A 22,310-nucleotide genomic window follows, 5' to 3' on the forward strand; every position below is an offset into this window, starting at 1 on the left:
TGAGGACGGTCACTGTGAGGATGGTCACTGTGAGGGGACGGTCACTGTGAGGGGATGGTCACTGTGAGGATAGTCACTGTGAGGGGACGGTCACTGTGAGGGGATGGTCACTGTGAGGATGGTCACTGTGAGGGGATGGTCACTGTGAGGGGACGGTCACTGTGAGGGGACGGTCACTGTGAGGGGGATGATCACTAGTCATGGGCTCAGGAGCTTCAGAACTGAATGCTGAGGAAGGAGGACAGCTGCATCTCCCTGAGCCACAAGAAGGGAAGTGGGGAATTTCATAGATTGAAAAAGCCTTATAACCAAAAGCAGTCTTATAGGCCTGTCTGAATCCTTGTTAAAATGAACCAAATGAGAAAATTCTGAGAACGTCTGGGAAATTTAGACACAGGAAACGTTTGATGATCTTAGGGAACTATGCTTAAGGCTTTGTGATTTAGCGATTCATGCTGAATATTCAGTGATAAAATATATTACAATAAGTTCAGTGGACTTGAAGGAAAAACAAAACCAAGATTAAACCTGAATAATGCACACACAGGAGTTCGCTCCTCTTTTTCTGCTCTTATGTATGTTCAAAAACTTCTATAATGCCCGGCAGTGGTGGTGCACGCCTTTAATCGCAGCACTCAGGGAAGCAGAGGCACGTGCATTTCTGTGAGTTTGAGGCTAGCCTGATCTACAGAGCAAGTTCTAGGACAGCCAGAGATACACAAAGAAACCCTATCTCGAAGAAGAAAAAAACAAAACCTTCTATAATAATTGTTTACCTACAAGCATGAATGAAAAAAGACTAATACTTTTGCTGCAATCATAATTACAAAATAATATACTTGGGCTGGCAAGATGGTTCAGCTGGTAAAAGGCTTGCTGTCCAGACTGACAGAACCCTGAGTTGATTCCTGGGACCCAAGTGGAGCAAGGAGAGAACTGACTCCTAAGAGTTATACTCTGACCTCCCGGACCACACACAAATACATGCAATTTTAAGATGTAATACTGAATTTATATGTTGCAAATTGTGACTCTAAACTGTCATAAACACGCAAATAGCATAAGTCAATGAACTAATCTGTTGGGTGTCTTTTCCATGTGAGGCAGGGTCAGGAAGCAGTAAGAAGTCTATTTCCTACAGTGTGTGTCTCCATTGCCCGAGCCGGTTTACAACAACGTGTATGCTGCTTCCACTCGTTCCTTTGCAAAAACTAAGGCGCACTTGCTCAAGTGCTGACCCTCACTGCCTAGCAGCTCTGCCTGCCTCATTTCTAATGGCTTTTTCAGGCGCTAGAGATCAACTGGTAAGTCGCACACCAAGGAAAGGCTCTACCAATGAGCAGTCTTCTCTACCTCACACCTGAGGAATGGGTTGACCTTTTCACTTGGCCCCGCACCCCCTCCTCTGATGTCACAGCATCTCATTCATATTAACTGCCCGTGTCCCTCAGCCTTCTCACAAACAGATCTGGATGAAGTATGGCATCTAACATTTTCCAAGTGGGCACAGTATAAAACCTGTTCATAGTTCAGGACTTCAAAGACATCGACAGGAAAACATAAGCTATGTCAGGTCCAAAACACAGCATACTAAGAGTCTTCTAAGGAATCTTTTACGCTGGGCGATGGTGGTGCACGCCTTTAATCCCAGCACTAGGGAGGCAGAGGTATGTGGATCTCTGTGAGTTCGAGGCCAGCCTGGTCTACAAGAGCTAGTTCCAGGACAGGCTCCAAAACCACACAGAAACCTTGTCTGGGGGGGGGGGGGGGAAGGAACCTTTTACGTGAATGGCTACAGGGATAATAAAGCTAGATACAAAAACAGAAAGTAGGCCAGTCACGGTGGTGCACTCCTTTAATCTCAGCATTTGGGAGAAAGAGGCAGGCAGGGCTCTGTGAGTTTGAGGCCAGTCTGGTCTATATAGTTCCGAAACAGCCAGAGATACACAGTGAGTCCCTATCTCAAAAAGACAAAACAACAACAACAAATATATGTAGTGCATATAATTCTATATTTTTGTCAAATTGGGAGCCATATATATTAAAAATATATATATTCTGGAAAAATATAAATATTCTAGAATCTTCGTTCGCTGGTTCCCATTTTAAAATAACTATTGTTTTGTAAAGCAAATGTCATAATAGTTTGTGGTTTTTTAAGGTTTCAAAATTATAGCACTTCTGTATTTAGGAGTTCTTACTCTAACACCAACTTCTTTCAAAGCCCCAAGAATCCACCTTCTATATCAAACCCATGCACAGACACCATGTACAAAGCTTCTGAGAGAGTATTATTTCAAAAAGAGTATACACTGATATACACAAACTACAAGGGAATCCTTGTTTCTTTTTTTTTTTTTCCAAAATTCCAGCCTGGTTTCTTTTTCCTTATCTTCTGCTCATTCCCGACGTGCATTTCCCTAATTCCTCTAATCTATGCTTCCTGTGGGAACCGAAAGGCCATTTCTTTCATTTCACTGTAAAGGAAACACATTTAACCTTCTTAACACTGGCACTGTGGGCTGGAAAATCCTTGGCTGTGGGTCATCCTGTGCAGTGTAGGCGTGTCCAGGGGCACCCCCCGCCTCCACTCTCCAGAAGCCAGCAATGTTAGCTCTGACCGCTCAAGTGTCCATGTTCCTGCAGGTATAGGAGGTAACATTGCCTCCAATTAAAAACCACCGGGAATGCCAGGTGTGGTGGTTAAAGTCTTTAATCTCAGCACTCAGAATGCAGGGGCAGGTAGATCTCTGTGAGTCTGAGGCCAGCCTGGTCTACAGAGAGAGTTCCAGGACAGCCAAAGCTACACAGTCAGAACCTGTCTCAAAAGTTGTTTTTTTTGTTTTTTTTGTTTTTTTTTTACAAATTAAAATTAAAATGCTAAACAGCAGAGTACAGTTCACAATAAAAGTAAAAATCTTTAATGCAATGCCCATCAAAATCCCAGCAAAATTCTTAAAAAACATAAAAAAAAAAATAATCAACTACAAATGGAAAAGCAAAAAACACAAGATAACCAAAACAATCAAGTACAATAAAAGAAATTCTGGAGGCATCACAATCCCTGACTTCAAACTCTACTACAGAGCTACAGTACTGAAAACAGCCTGGTATTGGCATAAGAACAGACAGGAGGACCAATGGAACCGAATAGAAGAGCCAGAAATCAATCCACACATCTTCGAACACCTGATCTTTGATAAAGAAGCAAAAAAATATCAAATAAAAAAAGAAAGCATATTTAACAAGTGGTGCTGGCATAACTGGATATCAACATGTAGAAGAATGAAAATAGACCCATATCTATCACCATGCACAAAACTCAAGTCCAAGTGGATCAAAGACCTCAACATGAAGCCAGCCACACTGAACCTTATAGAAGAGAAAGTGGGAAGCACACTTGAACGCATTGTCACAGGGAACCACTTCCTAAACATAACCCCAGCAGCACAGCCACTGGGAGAAACAATTAATAAATGGGACCTCCTGAAACTGAAAGGCTTCTATAAAACAAAGGACACAGTAATCAAGACAAAACGACAGCCTACAGAATGGAAAAAGATTTTCACTAACCCCACATCAGACAGAGGTCTGATCTCTAAAATATACAAAGAACTCAAGAAATTGATCATCAAAAGATCACATAATCCAATAAAAAAAAATGGAGTACAGACCTAAACAGAGAACTCTCAACAGAATCTAAAATGTCTGAAAGACACTTAAGGAAATGTTCAACATTCTTAGTCATCAGAGAAATGCAAATCAAAACAACTCTGAGATTCCATCTTAGGCCTGTAAGAATGGCCAAAATCAAAAACACTGATGACAACTTATGCTGGAGAGGTCGTGGGGAATAGGGAACACTTCTGCACTGCTGGTGGGAATGCAAGCTGGTACAACCCCTTTGGATGTCAGTGTGGCAATTTCTCAGAAAATTAGGAAATAACTTTCCTCAAGACCCAGTAATACCACTTTTGGGTATATATCCAAGGGATGCTCAATTGTGCCACAAGGACATGTGCTCAACTATGTTCATGGCAGCTTTGTTTGTCATAGCCAGAACCTGGAAACAACCTAAATGCCCCTCGACCAAAGAATGGATAAGAAAAACGTGGTATATTTACACAATGGAGTATTACACAGCAGAAAAAAATAACGACAGCTTGAATTTTGCAGGAAAATGGATGGAGCTAGAAAACATTATTTTGAGTGAGGTAACCCAGACATAGAAAGACAATTATCACATATACTCACTCATAGGTAGTTTTTAAACATAAAGCAAAGAAAGCCAGCCTACAAACCACAATCCCAGAGAGCTTAGACAACAATGCAGACACTAAGAGAGACTTACATAGATCTAATCTACATGGGAAATAGAAAGTAGAAAAAGACAAGATCTCCTGAGTAAACTGGGAGCATGGGGACCCTGGGGGAGGATTGAAGGGGGGAGGGGAAAGGCAGGGAGGGGAGCGGAGAAAAATGCAGAGCTCAATAAATATCAATAAAATAAAATTAAAAAAAAAGAATGGCTAGGCAAGAAATTTTAGTAGCCTTATCAGTACCGCCCCAACTAGTGACAGGTAAGCCAAATAAATAAATAATAAAAGTAAAAATCTTAATATACTCTGGGGTATACAAACTTTGATATTAGAATCTACAGAATGAGCACACTATTGGAAATAAGAACACTAGGGGACATGAACTGAAGAAAAAGTTGAATGAGAAACGTAAAGGCTGGAGACTTAGTAAATGAAAGGGCGTGAGCTCTTGCCGCCTCTGACTCAGGATTCTCGTGCATTTCTGAGGAAGTAGAAGCAACTGTGGTAGAAAAAAAAAAAATCTTCCAAAGAATTCTACCTAATTGCAAGACAAACAAATGGGTCTGCCGAACCACCAAGAGCCTTTTTCTTCTCACCTTCCTGCTTATTACCTAAACAAATAGCCACCTTTATGTGCTCCCTCTGTAAAAGATAAACCTCCACATTCAGGCTGAGTGAGATAATCTGTTGTCTCAAGTACCCCTGAAGGGAAATGACTGTAATTAAACTCTACCCGCTAGTCACAAGCCTAGCCCAAATCAAAGTGTTTCGGCTACTCTGTCCTTCAAGAGCACATTCCACTGCGTTTCTGCTGCAGTCTTCTACACCGGTACCTGTCTTAAGACGTGTGCTTCTTTATCTGCCTGTCTTTAAAGAGAGATAGGCACCTATTTAAAATGAGAATGCTCATTCTGGGTTTTATCTCAAAGATCCTATCCCCCAAATAAGAAAACAAAATGCTATTTTTGTCTTGAAAAACAACTGGGAAAAACTCCAATCATTTAGAAAAATGTAATGCTCTTAAGAATTTAAGGTCCTCAAAAAAGGAATTTAAATTGCTGAAACCAAAGCAGCTACTTCCTATCCAGACACTGCAAGTACTCAATAAAATGTACCCTCAGTCAACAGCCTCCTGTGATCCTTACACACACACACACACACACACACACACACACACACACACACAGAGAGGCTTGTGCGCTTCTGACAACTAATATCTTTTCCGCAACTGTGCAGGCAGGGTCCTCAAACATACTTACCAGCAACACCAAAGCCCCCTCTTCAAACTAGGGTTGGAAATTTTAGGTCAAGAATGTGATTGTGATAGTCCCTGACTGTGCCACAGAGGTTCATAAGGAGGGAGTGGGCTCTGCCTGCCTGGAGCCCTGCTGAAAGTAAAAGGTAGTCACGCTGAGGCAAGATAAACCAGGAAAAAAATCTCATTCCAAGAACGATGTATCGAAGGAAACAAAACATTTGGAAGTGGAGTTTGTAGGACTGTCCTACAATACAACAAGTTTTGTAGAGAAGCTTTGTTTTTAAATTTTCGTAAGATCTAGCAGTAAGTTAAGGTGAAGGAAAACCCAATCAGGCCAGCATAGTCCAAAACGGACGGCTAGCTCTTCAGGGGACAGAGACAGGGAGATCTCTATGAGTCGGGAGCCAGCCAGGGGTATAAAAAGAAACCCTGTCTCAAAAAAAAAAAAAAAAAAAAGGAAGGAGAAAGGGGAAAGGAAAGAGACAGGTGTGAAGACTGAACATGAATTTCTCAGGCTAGCTCCCTTTTTTGGTCTTTTTTTTTAATAATATTAATCTTGGGAGTTGGCACACAAAGAAGCAAGTTTCATCTTGGCATCCTCGTAAATGTCATTACAGTTTGTTCTCATCCATTCCCCCTCCGCCTTACTCACTCCTGAAAGATATGCCATGGGACAGGAAACCGGGAGAGCACAGAGTCTGGGAGGGGCTCGAGGGCGAAACAGGGCTGAGTATATTCAAAACACTGAAAGAAATTTTCGAAAATTAAAGACACTACAATGTCCCACATATTTCTCGCGTATGTGAAGTCTAGGTTAATACATCTATGTACATATATAGACATATTACACATCTGTGACATGAAAGTTGAAGGAAACTATGGTAGGGAGACCATGAGAAGACAATGAGTCGGAAGATAAAATGAAAAAACAGACCATGATAAGCATGCATGAAAACTGTCATAACGAAACCCATTGTTTTATATACTAATTTTAACAATTATTTTTTAAAAAATCTGCTTGACATCTGAAAATGAGCTTGGCATGAACCTCAGTTCCAACTATTACATGTACTTCACTTTCCAATTATTTGGCGTGAGCAAGCTTTCAAACGGCTTCTTCAGGACACCAGAGTTTCTAAAAGAAATCGGGGTTAGTCTACATGTTGTATTCAGTACATTACATTAAAAAAAAAAATGCTGGGCGGTGGTGGTGGTGCAATGCCTTCAATCCCAGCACTTGGGAGGCAGAGGCAGGAGGATCTCTGTTTGAGGCCAGCCTGGTCTACAGAGTGAGTTCCAGAACAGCCAGAGCTACAAAGAGAAGCCCTGTCACAGAGCTGTTACACAAAGAAACCCTGTCTCAGGGAAAAAAGAAAGACATAAAAAAGGAACTGAGAGGCTTCATACACATCTGATTTCCTTATATTTGTTGGCCCCAAGTTTTTTGTTGTTGTTTTTTCTTAATTATTTGAATCCTTCCCTGAAGAACTCACATAGGAGACCATAAATGGTCCAGCTATCACAGCTTAACCCACAAGAGCAGGGAGGTTCTTCAGCCTGCTCTCTTTTCTTGGGGACAGACAGATGGGTTGGCGGGACAGACAAGGTACAGGAAGCCTCATGGGCACAATGTTGCCAAAACCAGTTAGAAATCCTACCAAACAAGCTTAGCTCCCAATATAACTAGTGTGTGGATGTTTCGGTTTGGTTCCTGTTTTAAACATCCTGGATTCCAAAAACTCAGCTGATTTGGGAGATCGTTCACTTCAGGAAACGCGAGTTGACTCACTGCGCTCAGTGCCAGCACCTCAAATCTTGGCTCCAGCTCTCCGGCCTCTCCCTCCTAGAATCCATCCTCCATTGTGTTCTCAATGTTTTAGCTGAAATCTGACTGCCACGTGCCTTAAAATCCATCACTTCCTAGACCAGTGTGCAGGGTGGGTGTGACTCCTTAGCTTGGTGTCTGCCTCCCTCCACTTTCCCTTCCCTAGCTCACTTTCACACATTCACACTTCCCTTGTCTCCTCACTTACCCTTGGGGAGAGAAAATGAATCCTACATTTATAATGGATCCCTCCCCTCTAACTTGACATTTGCTCACCAGTTTAGCTCAGTTCAAAAATCACTTTCTAAAAAAAAAAAAAAAAATCAACATCTCTCATATACCTTAGTACACATGTACACATGGCCACATTTTGGTCCTCCAAAAGCATCGGAGATGATGTTTACTCAGAGTCTGATAAATGTTGTATAAGTGAACAGCCGGTCCACTGCAGCCACAATTGAAGAACATAAGGATATTCTATTCATTTTTACACACATGTGTAATAATAAACATACACACGAACTGAAAATACAGTCTGATTATATTATGTATTATTATATATTATATAGTATTATTATATTATATTATGTTATATTATATTATATTATATACTGACAAACACACGAAGTTAGAGATTACTAAGCATTCAGACCCTTCCCTATCGATAGTGTGAATCATCAGAACCGATCTGGCCCAGCGTCCGAGTCAGATATTTTCAGTATTTTAAACGCAGCAGAAAGCAAACTTAATTTAAAAGAGAAAGCCAAAGAGAAGAAACAATGTAATTAGTCTGGTGAAGGTCAGCGCTCCTGCACTCCAATCTTCACTCATCACCTTTGAAGGCAAGAATTTGGAAAAGCCTTCCGTTGTCCAGCGCATTCCCCGCGCTGGTAGAAATAACTCAGCCATGCAAACAATAATCTAATGCAAAAGATAAAATAAATAACTTATTTCCAGAAAGAAACTAGTGTGTTGATGGTGTGTTTCTACCCCCATGTCATCATCTCCAGTATAAATATCTTACATATTTACGGGAAGTTTCACAATTCAAACGTATTGGTCGACAGGCATTTCTTTCCGATAATCGCCTGGGTTAAACGGAGCAGTGATTCTTTGTCCAGATTTAGAAAGACTAACAACGGGCTCTAGAAATGTAGCTTTTCGTTTATCCTTTTTTCTAAAAAGTATTCTTACTCAACAAAAAACGGCCCAAGGAAAACCCGCCTTCTCCTCCATCAGAATCTCCACGGACCTACTACTGGTGAGTCCGCTAAGACCACGACCGTCAAATCTCAAATTCTGATAGGACTGAAGCTAAAGTTCCAATTCCCAGCCCAGGGCCAGTGACAGCCACTCCACCCGCAAGCGCTAGCCGTAGCCCGGGGAGCGGCGAGCGCACGGCCACGGGGCAACCGGCGGCCGGCTCCGGGTCAGCACTGTCAGGGTCGCCGGGAGCCTGAGCTCCGTCCACCCACCTCGCAGCCCGCACCACCGGCCACTCGGGAGCGCCCAGCCCGGAATGCGCTTGCTCCCGGAACACCGTCCCCCCACCCCCCCGACACCCACCTGGCCGCCCGGCATCGAGGACCGGGCCCAGCAGGCCACACGCCAGCAGCCACCTTAGTCGCAGAGAGGCAGGGGGCAAGAGCGCGCGCGGCCCCATAGCGAGGGCTTCTGCAGGTTCAGCTCAACGCGCGGCCACCGCCTCCGCCCCTTCGGTCATCCTTGCAACCTCGCGGGGGCCCCCAGGGGCTGGCGGGGCGCGCGCCCAAGGCGAGAACGCGCGCGGCACTGACGCAGCCCCCCCCCCTCTCCCGCCCGCTCCGGCACTCCTCCCTCCCCTCTCAACCACGCTCGCTCCGGACGGACGTAAGGAAAATACAGTCTGCGGTGAGACGGTGGCCTGCTCCACGCCGGCGGCTCCCGACCGTGCCTGTCTGTCCCGCCCCTCCCGGAGAGCGTAGGGGAGGCTGGAGGGCGGGGTTAGGAGGAGCCCCGCCCCTCCGTGCAGCGAAGAGCGGAGGGTTGGCTGGAGGGCGGGGTTAGGAGGAGCCCCGCCCCCCGTACAGCGAAGAGCGGAGCGTCGACTAGAAGGCGGGGCGAAGTTTCACGCCTCCCCCCCCCCCTCCTCTGGAGGTCTCTGATTGGCCGCAGCGACGGGGCGGGACGTCGAGCCGCGCACCGGTTGGCTGTGTGTCGGCGAACTCCGCGCCGACGCAGAGGCCTGACAGCGCGGGTCTTGGGTCGGTCGTGGCGGCCTGGCTTTGTTTTTAGGCCAGGTCTCTAGGACCGGCCCGGGAAGATGGTGCTGGGGGGTTGCCCTGTGAGTTACCTACTGCTGTGCGGCCAGGCGGCCTTGCTGCTGGGGAACCTGCTGCTGCTGCACTGTGTCTCTCGGAGCCACTCGTTTAATGCCACGGCCGAAGTGGAGCTCACACCCTCAGGTTCCGCTCACCCGGAGGGTCCCGCAGCCCCGAGCTGGGAATACAGCGACCCCCAGTCTCCGGTCATCCTTTGCTCTTACCTGTAAGCTTACGGGGTCATACGGGCATTCCTAGCGGGGATCGGGCCCGGCTGGGTGGGAAGGCTGCTTCCACCTGGGGGAGGTGATTCCGGGATGCCCTGCCTCTCGACTCCCCTGCCGCGAAAAGCCTGGGAAAGATTGTTGTAGGCTGTAGAACCCTTCCACTCCCTGCACCCTTTCTCCTGCCTTGGTTACAAGATGAGTTCAAGGCCAGCCAGCCAGCAAGCCTGGATAATTTGGCTCAAAATTTAAAAAAGAAGTGTAAAGGGCTGGAGATGCAGCGCAATGGTAAATAGCATCTCTAGCGTGTGTAAGTCCCAGTGCAGGAAGGGGGCAGTGTAGAAGGAAGGAAAATAACTAGGATTATGTGCGTTCGCATAGCAGTTGGTAAAGGGGGCTGACGATGGTCTTAATGATTTGCAGACCCGACGAGTTTGTAGATTGTGATGCCCCAGTGGATCACGTTGGAAATGCAACTGCGTCCCAAGAGCTTGGTTATGGTTGTCTCAAGGTGAGGTTTTTGTTTGTTGTACTTTCGCTCTTCATGGGAAGCATGACTGAGTGCTGTTACAGAAAACCATAGGGGCATACAAAGAGACTTTTTTTTTTTAAGAACTCCATCCGTATAAACTATTGCTGGAGATGTCCAGCGTGTCCAAGATTTAGTGGCTGAATAGCACGTTTGCTTTTGTCGGGATCTAACAATGACTGTGCCCAAGCCGCCCAGATGCAAAACCAAACCTGTATTGGTGCCTTTCGCCACTGAAATGAACAAATTGAAGCTAAAATATCACCTGGCCTTTCAAGGCATGCCTTCCCTTTAAAAGAACGAGGGAAAGGGGCCGTGCACCTTGGAATGGTGATGCTGAACTGGGTTTTCTTGGTTACACACGCACTTGGAACAAGTTGCTGGTGCAGGTGATGACAGGCGGGTACCCCGCCCTTAGGAAGTGGCTGGGGTCTGACAGTAATGTTTTTGTGTGAGGATAAAGCATTCCAGAGAAGACTTTGGTAGCAGTGGCCTCTCAGCCTGGAGAGAAGACAGTGAAAAATGAATGAATGAATGAATGAATGAATGGATGAATGAATGAATGAAATTTATGCCCTGGCCATGCTGAAGTACGCATGGGCAGCCCGTATATACTGGTTCTGTTGAATTTGTCCATAAAAAAGACATCAGTATCCTTAAAGTGGGTGTACCTACTTGCTCTCTCAAAACCCATTGAATTTTGGTTTGGTTTGATTTTAGTTTTGTTGTGGTTTTGGTTTGTCTGTTTTGTTTTGGAGAGACAGTCTCACTCTCTAGCCCAAGCTAGCCCTAAATTCACTGCCTGAGCCTCCTGGTGCTAGGATACAGGTACGCATCACCGTGCTCAGCCCGCACCTAAGAGGTCCGTGTACCCGGCACTACCGACTCAACACTGTTATAATGCAGGGTTCAACCTGGTGTTGACTTATGAGGAAAGCATTGTTTTACTACCTCAGACCCAAGGAAAAACGCTATAAAACCATAACCAAGGGACAAATCCTATTTGAACTGTATATAGAGAAATATTTTAAAGACATTGAAATTTCGCTTTATTGGTAATTGGTAAAAGCCTGACTAAAATTGCAGAGATAACTTAATTTTGATTATTTTAATTAAAAGCTGAATGTATCCTGTCACAAGATTAAAACTCTCCCCCAGCCAGCAGCCCTTAAGGATAGGCAGGACTCAGGAGGCTGAGAAGTGAGCATCCTTGTCTCCAGCCTCACTTTGAGGAACACAGGGGAAGGGTGGGAAAGCAATACTAGGGCACAGGTAAGACTGTGTGACTCTGCTCTCTCCATCGGAGCTGAATTGAGCACAGGGAAATACCCGGGTTCTGACCGCTTGGGCTCAAACTTAAACTTACACTGGTAGGAATAGACTCAGAAACCTATAATCATGCGCAGCCCAAGTGAAGTCCTCAGGTGACAGTCTATATTATTTCTAATACTGTTCATTTACAGTAAATCTACAACAGCTGTCTTGGTATGCATTGACATCTCAATTCCCATTCTAAAAATGCTTCACTGTGTTCCTGTAAATACAAGATAACCAAACCATTGTGTACATCTCTGCAGTAAAGGTTTGCTGTTTGTTTTTATCCTGAAGAAGCCAGGTTTATTTAAAGCAGTATACAGTTTAGACTGGACTAAGTCACTTGAGGTCCTCACTGCACACTTAGACTGGACTAAGTCTCTTGAGGTCCTCACTGCACACTTAGACTGGACTAAGTCTCTTGCCGTCCTCACTGCACACTTAGACTGGACTAAGTCTCTTGAGGTCCTTGCCGAATTCTGTGCTTTTGAGAGTTTTGCTGAGTCGTGCTAGAATTATTAGCAGTACCGAAGCAGCTTTTCCTAGTGAATATGCACGTGTGTTTGTGTTCCTTTCTCCACAGTTTGGGGGTCAGGCCTACAGTGATGTGGAACACACTGCAGTCCAGTGCAGAGCCCTGGATGGAATTGAGTGTGCCGGCCCCCGGACCTTACTACGAGAGAATAAGCCTTGTATAAAGTAAGTTCTACTTTCATTGTTGTACTGCATGTGTGGTGCTGGGATTTGAACCCAGTACACCTTCTAAGCAAGTGTTCCACTAATGAACTACACCCCTAGCTCCAACTGTTACTTTGAAAGGGGGTAATGGAGGTGCCAGCTGATGGGACTTTTTCTTTGAAGTTTTAAAGAATGCCCGTGCTTCCTCCTGTGTGCGGCCCGCTGACTGAGGCAGTGTGATTGCCACAGCTAGGAGCAGAAGTTGTGGGTTCTGAGTCTTCCCGTCTGCCCCCTCATCCCAGGTTGCAGGCCCTGGGCCAGACAGTGTAGCTTCAGAACTCCCAACCGGCATCCAGCCCGTGAAATCTGCTTGAAGACTTCTGGAACAAGGTTTTGCAAAGAAATTCGGAGGTTCCTCAGCTGAAATCACCTGATCCTAAGGAAATGTGGAGTAAATTCTCCCAAGAGATACAGACCCTGCTTCGACTGTTAGCTCATGCAAGAAGCCTTAGTGATGCGTAGTGACATTAGCACCTGCAACCCTGTGTTCTCACTGACACGTAAAGATTGGTCAGATAAAAGGAGCTCAAGGAAAGAGTGCTTCCTTTAGAAAAGAATTCAGGAAGCCAGCAGAGCCACAGGCCCCCAGACCCTCAGCTACCACAGTCTGTGATGCACTAGGCTAGTCCAACTCTGTGTGTGTGTGTTCGTGGGGGTGGTGGCTAGGTTTGCACTTGTTGACTGCAGGGCCTGTGAAGACCAACAGAGGGCATCTGGTCCAGGTGCTTGTGAGCCACCTGATGTCACTGATGGAAGCCAAATCTGGCTCCTCTTAGAGAGAGCAGCAAAAGTGTTCTTAACCACTGAGCCATCTCTCCAGGCCCCTTTCTGTTCTTAAAGTCCCTTCCTATCTTAGCAAGTGCTTTTTTGAGATCCTAGAGCAACTAGAGATAAGGAAGCACTCACAAGAGTCTGTTATACTACAGTTAACTTTTTTTATGTCTCTGGAGAGACTATCCATTACAAGACTGGAAAATTCAGTGTTAGCAAAGGACCTAGCCAGCATATCCTAAATATGCCAACTCATGCCCTGAGCCTTCTAGTGCTTGTCTTACCCAGGAGACTACTTCTTTGCCTTAATCATCCCAGGTCATGTGTCAAGCCAATAGGGCCCACACTGAATGTAACCTAAATTGCTGATCTGTCCTGCCTTGGCTTTCCTGCAAAACCCCCAACAAAGATTGCAACCTGGACCCACACTTTCCTCCTATCCTGACCACCATATTCTCTTTCCCGTGTGGCCCAGTAGGGTGGTAGCCCTGCCTCCTCTCTAGGACCCATGAATGTAATAAACTATCTGTTTGGCTTCCCCCCCCCCAAGGCTTTTTTGTATCTCTCCCTCCCGCCCCCAGTAGCCACACCTTACTGAATGTATCAAGAGAACCGAAGCAGGGTGAGAGGCCCCTGCAGCACAGCCAACAGCTGCTGCGCTTTCTTATGGTCCCGTCGGTTGTCATGAGGCAGACATCTCCTCCCTCCATGCAGGTACACCGGACACTATTTTATAACCACGCTGCTCTACTCCTTCTTCCTGGGATGTTTTGGCGTCGACCGGTTCTGTTTGGGGCACACTGGAACAGCCGTCGGGAAGCTGCTGACCCTGGGAGGACTCGGGATCTGGTGGTTTGTCGACCTGATTTTGCTCATCACTGGAGGCCTGATGCCCAGTGATGGCAGCAACTGGTGTACTGTATACTAAAGCTGCTGCTGTCCCGTGCTGGCAAGAGAAAAGTGCTTGGCTGCCCGCCTACTTATTACAAACTCCAAATCCTACTCAGGGCAACACTGTCCTCTTTAGAAGTTCGGACTGAATTTTTCAATCCAAACCTTACCTTACAGACCAGAAATGGCCAGCAGTGTAGTGGGAGTCCAGTCGTCCCTTTCTTCATGTACAAACTAGCAAACTAATGACTTCTCCCCACAGATCCTCTTAAGTGCTCCATTTCTGTGTGGCTGGATCATGAGGGGGACCCAACAGGATAAACGAAATGCATGTTTATCCGTGCACAGCCTTTCGTGACCCTGAATTTCTAACCACAGGTCAGAAACTGTGCCAATGAGAAATCTCCAGATGACATAGAAAAAGACTGGATTTAATACACACCAAAATTCTGACTCTGTGAATTTAAATTACAGAATAAAGTGTTAAAGCCTCATCTGCTGTGTTTTCCAATGGAAATGGAGAATGAAGCTCAAAACCTGCCTTTTGCTGAAGGGTGAACATTAGCAATGGAAGCTGTGGTCCGAGTGTGCAGGGTCTTCCTGCAGCCTGCCCGCATGCAGGTGCCACCGCCCTGACTCTGGGCTGCTGGAGGGTTCTAGAAACAGTAATGTCTTCATTCCAATTATGTTCAGAAATCCAACAGTGGCAGACATGTATGAGTTAACAGATTAGTATTTTCCCATTTTAATCAGCCTTTAAAATATGGGCCCCATATATTTAAAGTGATTTAAAAAGACTGCGCAGGCTAGAGTACGTTTCATTGGTGGCACTTGGGAGATAGAGGCAGGCAGACCTGCGAGTTAAGAGGACAGCCTGGTCGACACAGTGAGACCATGTCTTTAAAAAGAAAAGGATTCTATACGAGTAACTAACACTTTCCTGCATGATCAGGTAAGAAAAAATGAGAAACGCATACCCTTAGAAAGAAAAGCGTATGCCTGCTTAGAGGACACTGACTGCTGGGGACAAGTCCGGATGTCTGAGGGGAGAGAGGAGGAAACGCTCTTGCCCACACAAACGTGACAGTAAAAGTTTTCAGGGTACCACAGTGTTACAGCCAGCCAAGCCTCTGCAGTCCCGATCACTGGGAAGAAAAGCGTTCTGAATGATAGGCAGCTTTCAAAATCTAAGTTGAAAAGAGACATTAAATATAACGTAACTGGCAGGTCAGACCAAGAGCCTGCTCCTCAGCTAGCCATGGGTTCTAGAAAGAGCAGAGCTACTCCGCCCTCATTCCCATAATAACTGACATAAAGACCAGCAGAGTTCAGGTGAAATCGGTCCTGGAAACAGCATCATTTTGTAGAATTCTTAGAAGTTCCTGCCTCAGCATCCTTGATTAATATCACTGTTCTCACTTTATTAAAGGTGGCAACTGTAAAAACTTTGGAAACATTACACTGACCTTAACCCTGCTTACAACGATAGCAATTGGAAGAGTCAATTCATAGTCTCTACACACTACGGTTGTATTCTTAGGTTAATTGTGAAGAAACTAGACCTTAAAAATACACAAATGAAGCTTCCCATAGACTTTAAGGAGATCCAGGGGTGCAATATAGATATATAAATATTTTTTTTTTAATTCTGGAAGGCTCGATGGTGAGTGCTCACCTAATGTGCAATGGTCCCTGGGTTTGACCCTGCACCCTCCCAAGTCTGGAAAAATAGTTTGCTCAGAATAAACTATTTAAGCCCTGAGTCGGCCCTGCCACAGCTCACTGTGTAAAATGTCTGAGTGTTTGTAAGCTCCGTTAAAAGAAAGAACCTACATATAAGTCTACAAATGATTCAAAACAACTATTTTAATGGAAGAAGTTTTCTCGAAACAATGGAGGACCAAAATTGTTTCTACTACTAAAATGGTCATTTTGAGACTAATATTCCTGTGTTATAACCTGATATCATCAGTTTCGGTCTGTCTTGTAATTGATGACTTTTCTACCCACAATCCCTGGCCAAGAATGTGACACAACTTGGGAAACTGAAGTATACGAAGGAGGATTACTTAAAATGTGGTTAAAAGTCCAGATCCAGACTCTTACTATTCAGTAGGTAGATGGTTTGTATGTATGTTTGACATAGCAGGCTGTGGCTATATAGGGGGTTACCAAAGTCTCCTGTCACGGTTCACTTGGGAACTGCCTGTTTTCCAATTGTTTTCTGTCTTCCAATTTTACCAGACCATCATGCTGCTTCCACTTGGCTTCGAAGATTTTTGCAACAGAGGAACATCCCCAACCTCAAGATCCGTGTGTGTATGTGTGTGTGTGTGTGTGTGTCTGCGTGTGTGTACAAACGTGCATTCATGCATTCAAACCACCCATTTTTCTTGACATCCCAAAGCCACCTTTGTCACCTCTTCAATACTAACCATGTACTATAACTTATTTTGCTAGCCGGTTTTTCAGAGTAAGGTACTTAATTGATTATTTCAGGTGTAACTGTCAGAAACAAGGTCTGACTTCCTCGGCGCACAGTGATGGAGAGAAAGTCATTGTCCTTAACAGCTTCGATGACATCAGTTGTGGTGGTGACAGGGTGCCCATTTATGCTGACGATTACGTCATGGTCTCTCAACCCCGAGCTGAGAAAGAAAGAGGAAAGATGATAAAACCAGGCAGATGTGGCGCACGCCCTTAATCCCAGCCCTCAGGAGGCAGGGGCAGGTGGATCTCTGAGTTCGAAGCCAGCCTGGTTTACAAGAGCTAGTTCCAGAACAGCAAGGGCTGCACAGAGAAACTCTGTCTCGGAAAACAAAAATAGAGATTTATGAAGGCAGAAGAAGAGTTCTACTCATTCCCATTTGGGGGGTGTAGTCTGTCTGTCTGTCTGTCTGTCTGTCTGGTTCCCTCCCCTACTCACACACACACACACTGCCCCACTATTTTGCTGATCTTTAGACATAAACCAAGAAGGTAGGACTAGCCTGAATCCCTCCAGCTGTGAGGGCTGCTGGCCTGTGTGTCCTGAAGCCAACTAGAGGACGATGATCCTGTGTTTCCTATATTAAGACCCTATGAGAATTCTGGGAGAAGCTGAGTCCTCGCATCCATCGGATCTCCCTTGGAATGGACAATTCAGCTTCTGATTTCTCTTCGCCTCTGCCCTATGTTCACTGCAAACATTACCGAATCCACTAGCAAGCCTGCCAAAGCCCAGTGTTTTTCCCCCGGGAAGCTGTGCTCTGATGAGCCTGACTGGACAGCCCATCCCATGGTTTCTGGAACCGGAGCACGATGAGCTGCTGTGTCCCAGATGTTCTGCTTCCAGTACACCAATCGCCACTCAAGCTTCCAAGTCCAGATGTTTACAGCTCTGACTCGGAGCTGTCGTTCTATTCAGTCAGCACACTGACCTCACATGGAATATATATTCTGGATACAGACTCCAGTTCCAAAAGTAAAGTGCAAAAAACGTGGACAGGCTGTTTGGGTGTGTAAAGGTAAGAATGGGGAGGGGGGACATCAAATTAAATGGCTCCAGAAGATGCTGTTTAAAAAAAAAAATAAAAATAAAACAAGACTCAAGAAAAAATGACGCTGGGCACACGCCTTTAATCCCAGCACTCGGGAGGCAGAGGCAAGCAGATCTCTGAGTTCGAGGCCAGCCTAGTCTACAAGCGCTAGTTCCGGGACAGGCTCCAAAGCTGCAGAGAAACCCTGTCTCCAAAAACCAAAAAGAAAAAATGACAGTGTGAGCAGATTACCAAGATATGGGGAGTTTGAAAGCTATGAGGAGCTTAGGGTATAGCTTAGGGTACAGGCTATGTTTAGCATGTACTTGGCCCTTAGTTCATTGACCCGCATCAAGGGGGTGGGGTGCAGAGGGGCACTGGGGTATGAAGAGAAGGAAGGGCAAAGCTCCAGGCAAGGAATCCATAGGAACAAGGACAGCAGCTGACTCAACAGTCGTGAGCAGGGACACAGGGCAAGGAGGAAGCAGTGCTGTGGCTGTCCACTGAACATGAGGAACTTAGCCCACGAAGGATAAGTGGCCTCTTCCTGTGTCTCAACCTCCAAGAGATTAAAGTGAGATTTGCTCCTGTGTCTTTCAGACTTGAAAATCCATCTTCTGGCCACTAAGTCAACTCTGCCTCTTGGAAAGGAGAGTAACTACAAAGTCAGGACTGTAGAGGAATAAAGCCAGGGTGCACACCTCCTCTCTGGCCTATGTGTAACTCAACACAGCTGCTTCCTCTTAAAAACAAGGAGTATGTCATAAGACTCCAACAACTGTGTAAGAACACTTTGGTTCCTCGGATGTAATAAATGCCTCCTAAGTGCTAGCTGCTGTTTGTAATTATTAGTAGTTATTAAATATAAGCAAGGATGGATGCTGGGCTGTCAAGAGACTGGCAGCAGTGATTCTCACTTCAGCATGTGTGTAACTACCCACCTGGGAATCCTGTTTCAAATGAATACTCCGGGGGGAGGGAGGCTAGTGGGAGAGCAGGTGTTTAGCCCACACAAGACCCTGGGTGTGAACTCCAGAAAACAAGAAATAAGAGTTTAATAGAGTTCAGGAGAGTTTGAGAGAGAGGAAGGAAGAGGGACAGAGAAAGGTTCATCTTACACAGTGTGCACAGCTAACTCCAACACTTGGGAAGTCAGGACAAGAGAATTGATGGCAGGGGGAGGGGGAGTCTGATTCAGGGATGGGGGCTCAGGCACACCACACTTTGAGAACAACTTAAAGAGCTGAGAGTAGTTCTCTGACTTTGGATCAGAAGTTAAAATAAGGAGTTAGGGCAAGGGCACGGCAGGGTGGGGACCCGGAGAGTCTAGAAAAGCTTAGGACATGCCAAATCTAGTAGTGTGAGACCTGACACTTGGCCATGCCAAACTGCTGGTACCTTGAGTTCTTCCAGGTCTAACAGTGTTGCCAACGTCCAAACAGACTGCTGAGCCCTTGAAAAGCAAACAGTGAGCTGTACTAAAGGAAGGGCAGGGCCCAGGAGAGCAACATTTGCCGAAGAAGCTGCCTCTCCTGATACTAAATATTCTAAAGCAGAGCTGGAAACAGCTGCTAAACCTTCTGCGGGGCTGTTTGATCTAGCAGCACAGGTGTCAGCCCCAGCCGTTTGCACTGCCATTCAGTCCTCAGAGAACCCTGAATCCTTCCCGGTCTTTTCTCTTCCCTTTTCACCCCCCACCCCCACTGTCAGCAGTTCCATAAGAACACCCAGCTGCACAACCATCCCTGAGATGCAGAGGACCCAGCTCAGACCCCTTCAGTCTCCATGAGCCCCTATGAGCCCTGCTGAGCTGGTTAATCCTTCCCATTCTCATTAACTACTAATTACTGAAGTGTTGAAATCATTTGTTTATCGTTAGTTTGTGATTATTAATAACTGGGACATCATAGCCCATGCCTATAATCCTTGCATTCAGGAGGCAGAAGCAAGAGGAGTACAAATTTCAAGCTAGCCTGGGCTACACAGTGAGGCCATGGCTCAAAAATTCAATAAGTAGAGAGCTTGGAAAGACTCAGAGTAATGTACTTGCCACACAGCATGAGGAAGGTTTGGACCCCCAGCACATGTATTTTTAAAAACTGCTGGACACAGTGGCACATGCCTGAGAGCCCAACACTGAGGAGGCAGAGACAAGAGGATCCCTAGAACTCTGGGGACAACCAGCACAGCCAGACCGAGGGGTTCCAGGTTCACAGAGAAACCCTGCTTCAAAGCATTAGATGGGAGTGGCTGAAGAAAACACTCAGCATCTACCTCTGCCTTCCACACACGCACATGTGCACATACACATGAAAACAAACACCGAATTCTAAAATTAATATACAAGTCATTAATAACTTAAATAAAACTTAGTTATTCAGTAATAGCCTGTAATATTGAAAGAATATGTTTAGGAGCTAGTATACAGCGTAATTTACCTGGAAAAAAAGGAGAGGGGTTTAATTTGGTAATTGCTTTTTGTTGTTGTTTTGTTTTATTTTTTGTGGGTTTTTTTTTTTTTTGCTTTTTTGGGTTTTTTTGTTTTTGTTTTTTTGAGACAGGGTTTCTCTATAGCTTTTTTTAGAGCCTATCCTGGAAGTCGCTCTGTAGAACAAGCTGGCCTAAAACTCACGGAGATCCACCTGTCTCTGCCTCCCAAGTACCGGGATTAAAGGCTTGTGCCACCACCACTGGGCAAATTTGGTAATTTCTTAAAAAATTAATCTTAACCTAGACTGCAACCCCTATCAGCACTGCTCAGTATAAATGTATTGCAAGTCGTGCTTTAAATTTTATAGTCACCTTTTTAAAAAGTCAGATAAAGCTGCCTTTAATAGCACATCTTATTAATGCCACCAATCTAAAATTTTGTCATTCTAACACAAAATAAAAATTGTGAAGTTTTGACAAATATTTTGCACTTTTCTATATGCCTTTGCCATCCACATAAAATAGTACACACCCAGACACACCCAGTCTTCCCCTATGCTCTGATAGCTCATCCAATGCCATACATAACACAAAATACAGTCCTGAAAATGAAAAAGAAAATAAGAAAATGGTTTGTCTTTTTTCTGGTGGGTTTTTTTACCCTTTACATCAACTAAAAATACAATTTTAAATTGTGTTACTGAGTCACACTGGGCAGCTCTCAGGAGCTCAGTGTGCAGTGTGTATAGGCCATGACGAGGATGCTGGTGCTCCAAGCTCAGCCTGGTGCCTGCCTAGAAACAACACAGGAGGCTGGGCAAAGGCCTCTCACTTACCTTGCAGCGGCAGTTCCTTGAATCACTTCATAGACAAAAACGCCAGAGCTCACATCAGGGAAATCCGGATCTTGCCTCTTCATTTCTTGTAGGAGGCTGAGAACAGTACAATGGTTAGCAAACACGAGGAGCGCCTGGGGCCTGGGAAAAGACTTGCGTGATCAGAAGGCACACAGCCTATGTTGTCTTTCCCCATCTCTTCAGCTGGAGACCCACAGGCACCCAGGCAAATCCCATCCAGCCAATCACAAGCCACCCCTGCTGTGTGCTGGCCCCTCCCCCAGGCCAAGGCTTTGCTTCTCTGGACTTGATGTAACCCAGGCAGAATGAAAGACAGTGGAGCTGGCAGAGGGAGACACAGCCCTACAACAGAGCCTGTGGTCACAAGGGTCCCTTTACTGCTGTCCAAATGCTTTTGTTTTCTTGGTAAGATTGCCAAGTGATGACGTGTTACCATAGTTATCCAGTGCTTACTTCAGAGTGAGGGGCAACATTCGAAGACCCAGGTATTTCTTCTGTGAAGGGGCCTTTCCTGGAAAGGAAGGTCATGACGTATGACGCACAATTCGGCTTATTTCCGTTTGGCACAGCTTAAAAGACACCTAGATCCCAGACTCTCTTACCGTCTAGCCTTATACATCCTCTGCTTCAGAGAGCAGCTGTGGTCAACACAGACGCATCTCCACTCAGTGGCTTTGTCTCTAAACTGTACAATACCAGCGTTTCTGTGATGTCTCACGTTAACATTGTGCTTAGAGCCCCAGTATGATTACCCGACACCCGCTACCTCAACCCCATAAAGAAGTCAGGCCTCCAAAAGTGGGAGTGCGTATGAAAACAGAGGGGCTAAATCCCCCCAACTCCCTTCACCTTTCAACTGGCGCTCGTGATAGTCGGCCAGGAACTGTCTGATCCGATCCGAGGGAATCGCAAAGGAGATTCCTGCCGTCACCTTCAGGGTGTTTATACCAATCACATCGCCATCCTGGCAAGGAAGGGGAAACTCGGCATTAAATCACAATGCTCTGCACACCGAACCATGTAACATTAGGACCAGCAGAGGAGAGTAAAACTAATCTCACAGGCTCAAAACAAGGGGGTGAGGGAGAATCCACTTCTTCATTGAGAACAGATGTCCTCTTCCTGGGCAATTAGCATGCCCGGGGAAGGAAGTGGCTTCACATATACAAGTTACATTTTGTCACTTCAAAAAGCCAAGGCTGCGGTGGTGGCTCACGCCTTTAATCCCAGTACTCGGGAGGCAGAGGCAGGCGGATCTCTGTGAGTTCGAGACCAGCCTGGTCTACAGAGCTAGTTCCAGGACAGGCTCCAAAGCCACAGAGAAACCCTGTCTCGA

The 22,310-nt window shown here is 45.6% G+C and overlaps 3 protein-coding genes across 5 annotated transcripts in view; 1 reads left to right on the forward strand and 2 right to left on the reverse strand.

Annotated features, from left to right (window-relative positions):
• Window positions 1–9,226, reverse strand: part of Adam9 (ADAM metallopeptidase domain 9) — a 53,923-nt gene extending 44,697 nt beyond the window's left edge. For 2 of the 3 annotated variants that reach the window (XM_050146746.1, XM_050146745.1), the window contains exon 1: window positions 8,969–9,226. In XM_050146746.1, the coding sequence (XP_050002703.1) occupies window positions 8,969–9,065 (97 nt within the window). In that variant the 5' untranslated portion in view covers window positions 9,066–9,226. The remainder of the gene's footprint in view (window positions 1–8,968) is intronic. The other variant, XM_050146747.1, reaches the window with a different exon arrangement.
• A 367-nt stretch (window positions 9,227–9,593) lies between these two features.
• On the forward strand, window positions 9,594–14,663 carry Tm2d2 (TM2 domain containing 2). The gene is made up of 4 exons (XM_050146853.1): window positions 9,594–9,928; window positions 10,350–10,437; window positions 12,353–12,468; window positions 13,993–14,663. Exons 1-4 carry the CDS (start codon window positions 9,705–9,707, stop codon window positions 14,204–14,206), a joined length of 642 nt encoding a protein of 213 aa, XP_050002810.1. The 5' UTR covers window positions 9,594–9,704; the 3' UTR covers window positions 14,207–14,663.
• The window catches only part of Htra4 (HtrA serine peptidase 4), a 14,070-nt gene continuing 6,001 nt past the window's right edge, over window positions 14,242–22,310 (reverse strand). The window contains exons 6-9 of the mRNA XM_050146854.1: window positions 21,824–21,938; window positions 21,428–21,485; window positions 20,954–21,049; window positions 14,242–16,817 (exon numbers count right to left, since the gene is read on the reverse strand). Of these exons, the coding sequence (XP_050002811.1) occupies window positions 16,652–16,817; window positions 20,954–21,049; window positions 21,428–21,485; window positions 21,824–21,938 (435 nt within the window). The 3' untranslated portion in view covers window positions 14,242–16,651. The remainder of the gene's footprint in view (window positions 16,818–20,953; window positions 21,050–21,427; window positions 21,486–21,823; window positions 21,939–22,310) is intronic.

Source organism: Alexandromys fortis, unplaced genomic scaffold, assembly GCF_014885135.2.
Source record: "Alexandromys fortis isolate MF-2015 unplaced genomic scaffold, M_Fortis_MF-2015_v1.1 scaffold_55, whole genome shotgun sequence".
NCBI classification, from domain to species: domain Eukaryota; kingdom Metazoa; phylum Chordata; class Mammalia; order Rodentia; family Cricetidae; genus Alexandromys; species Alexandromys fortis.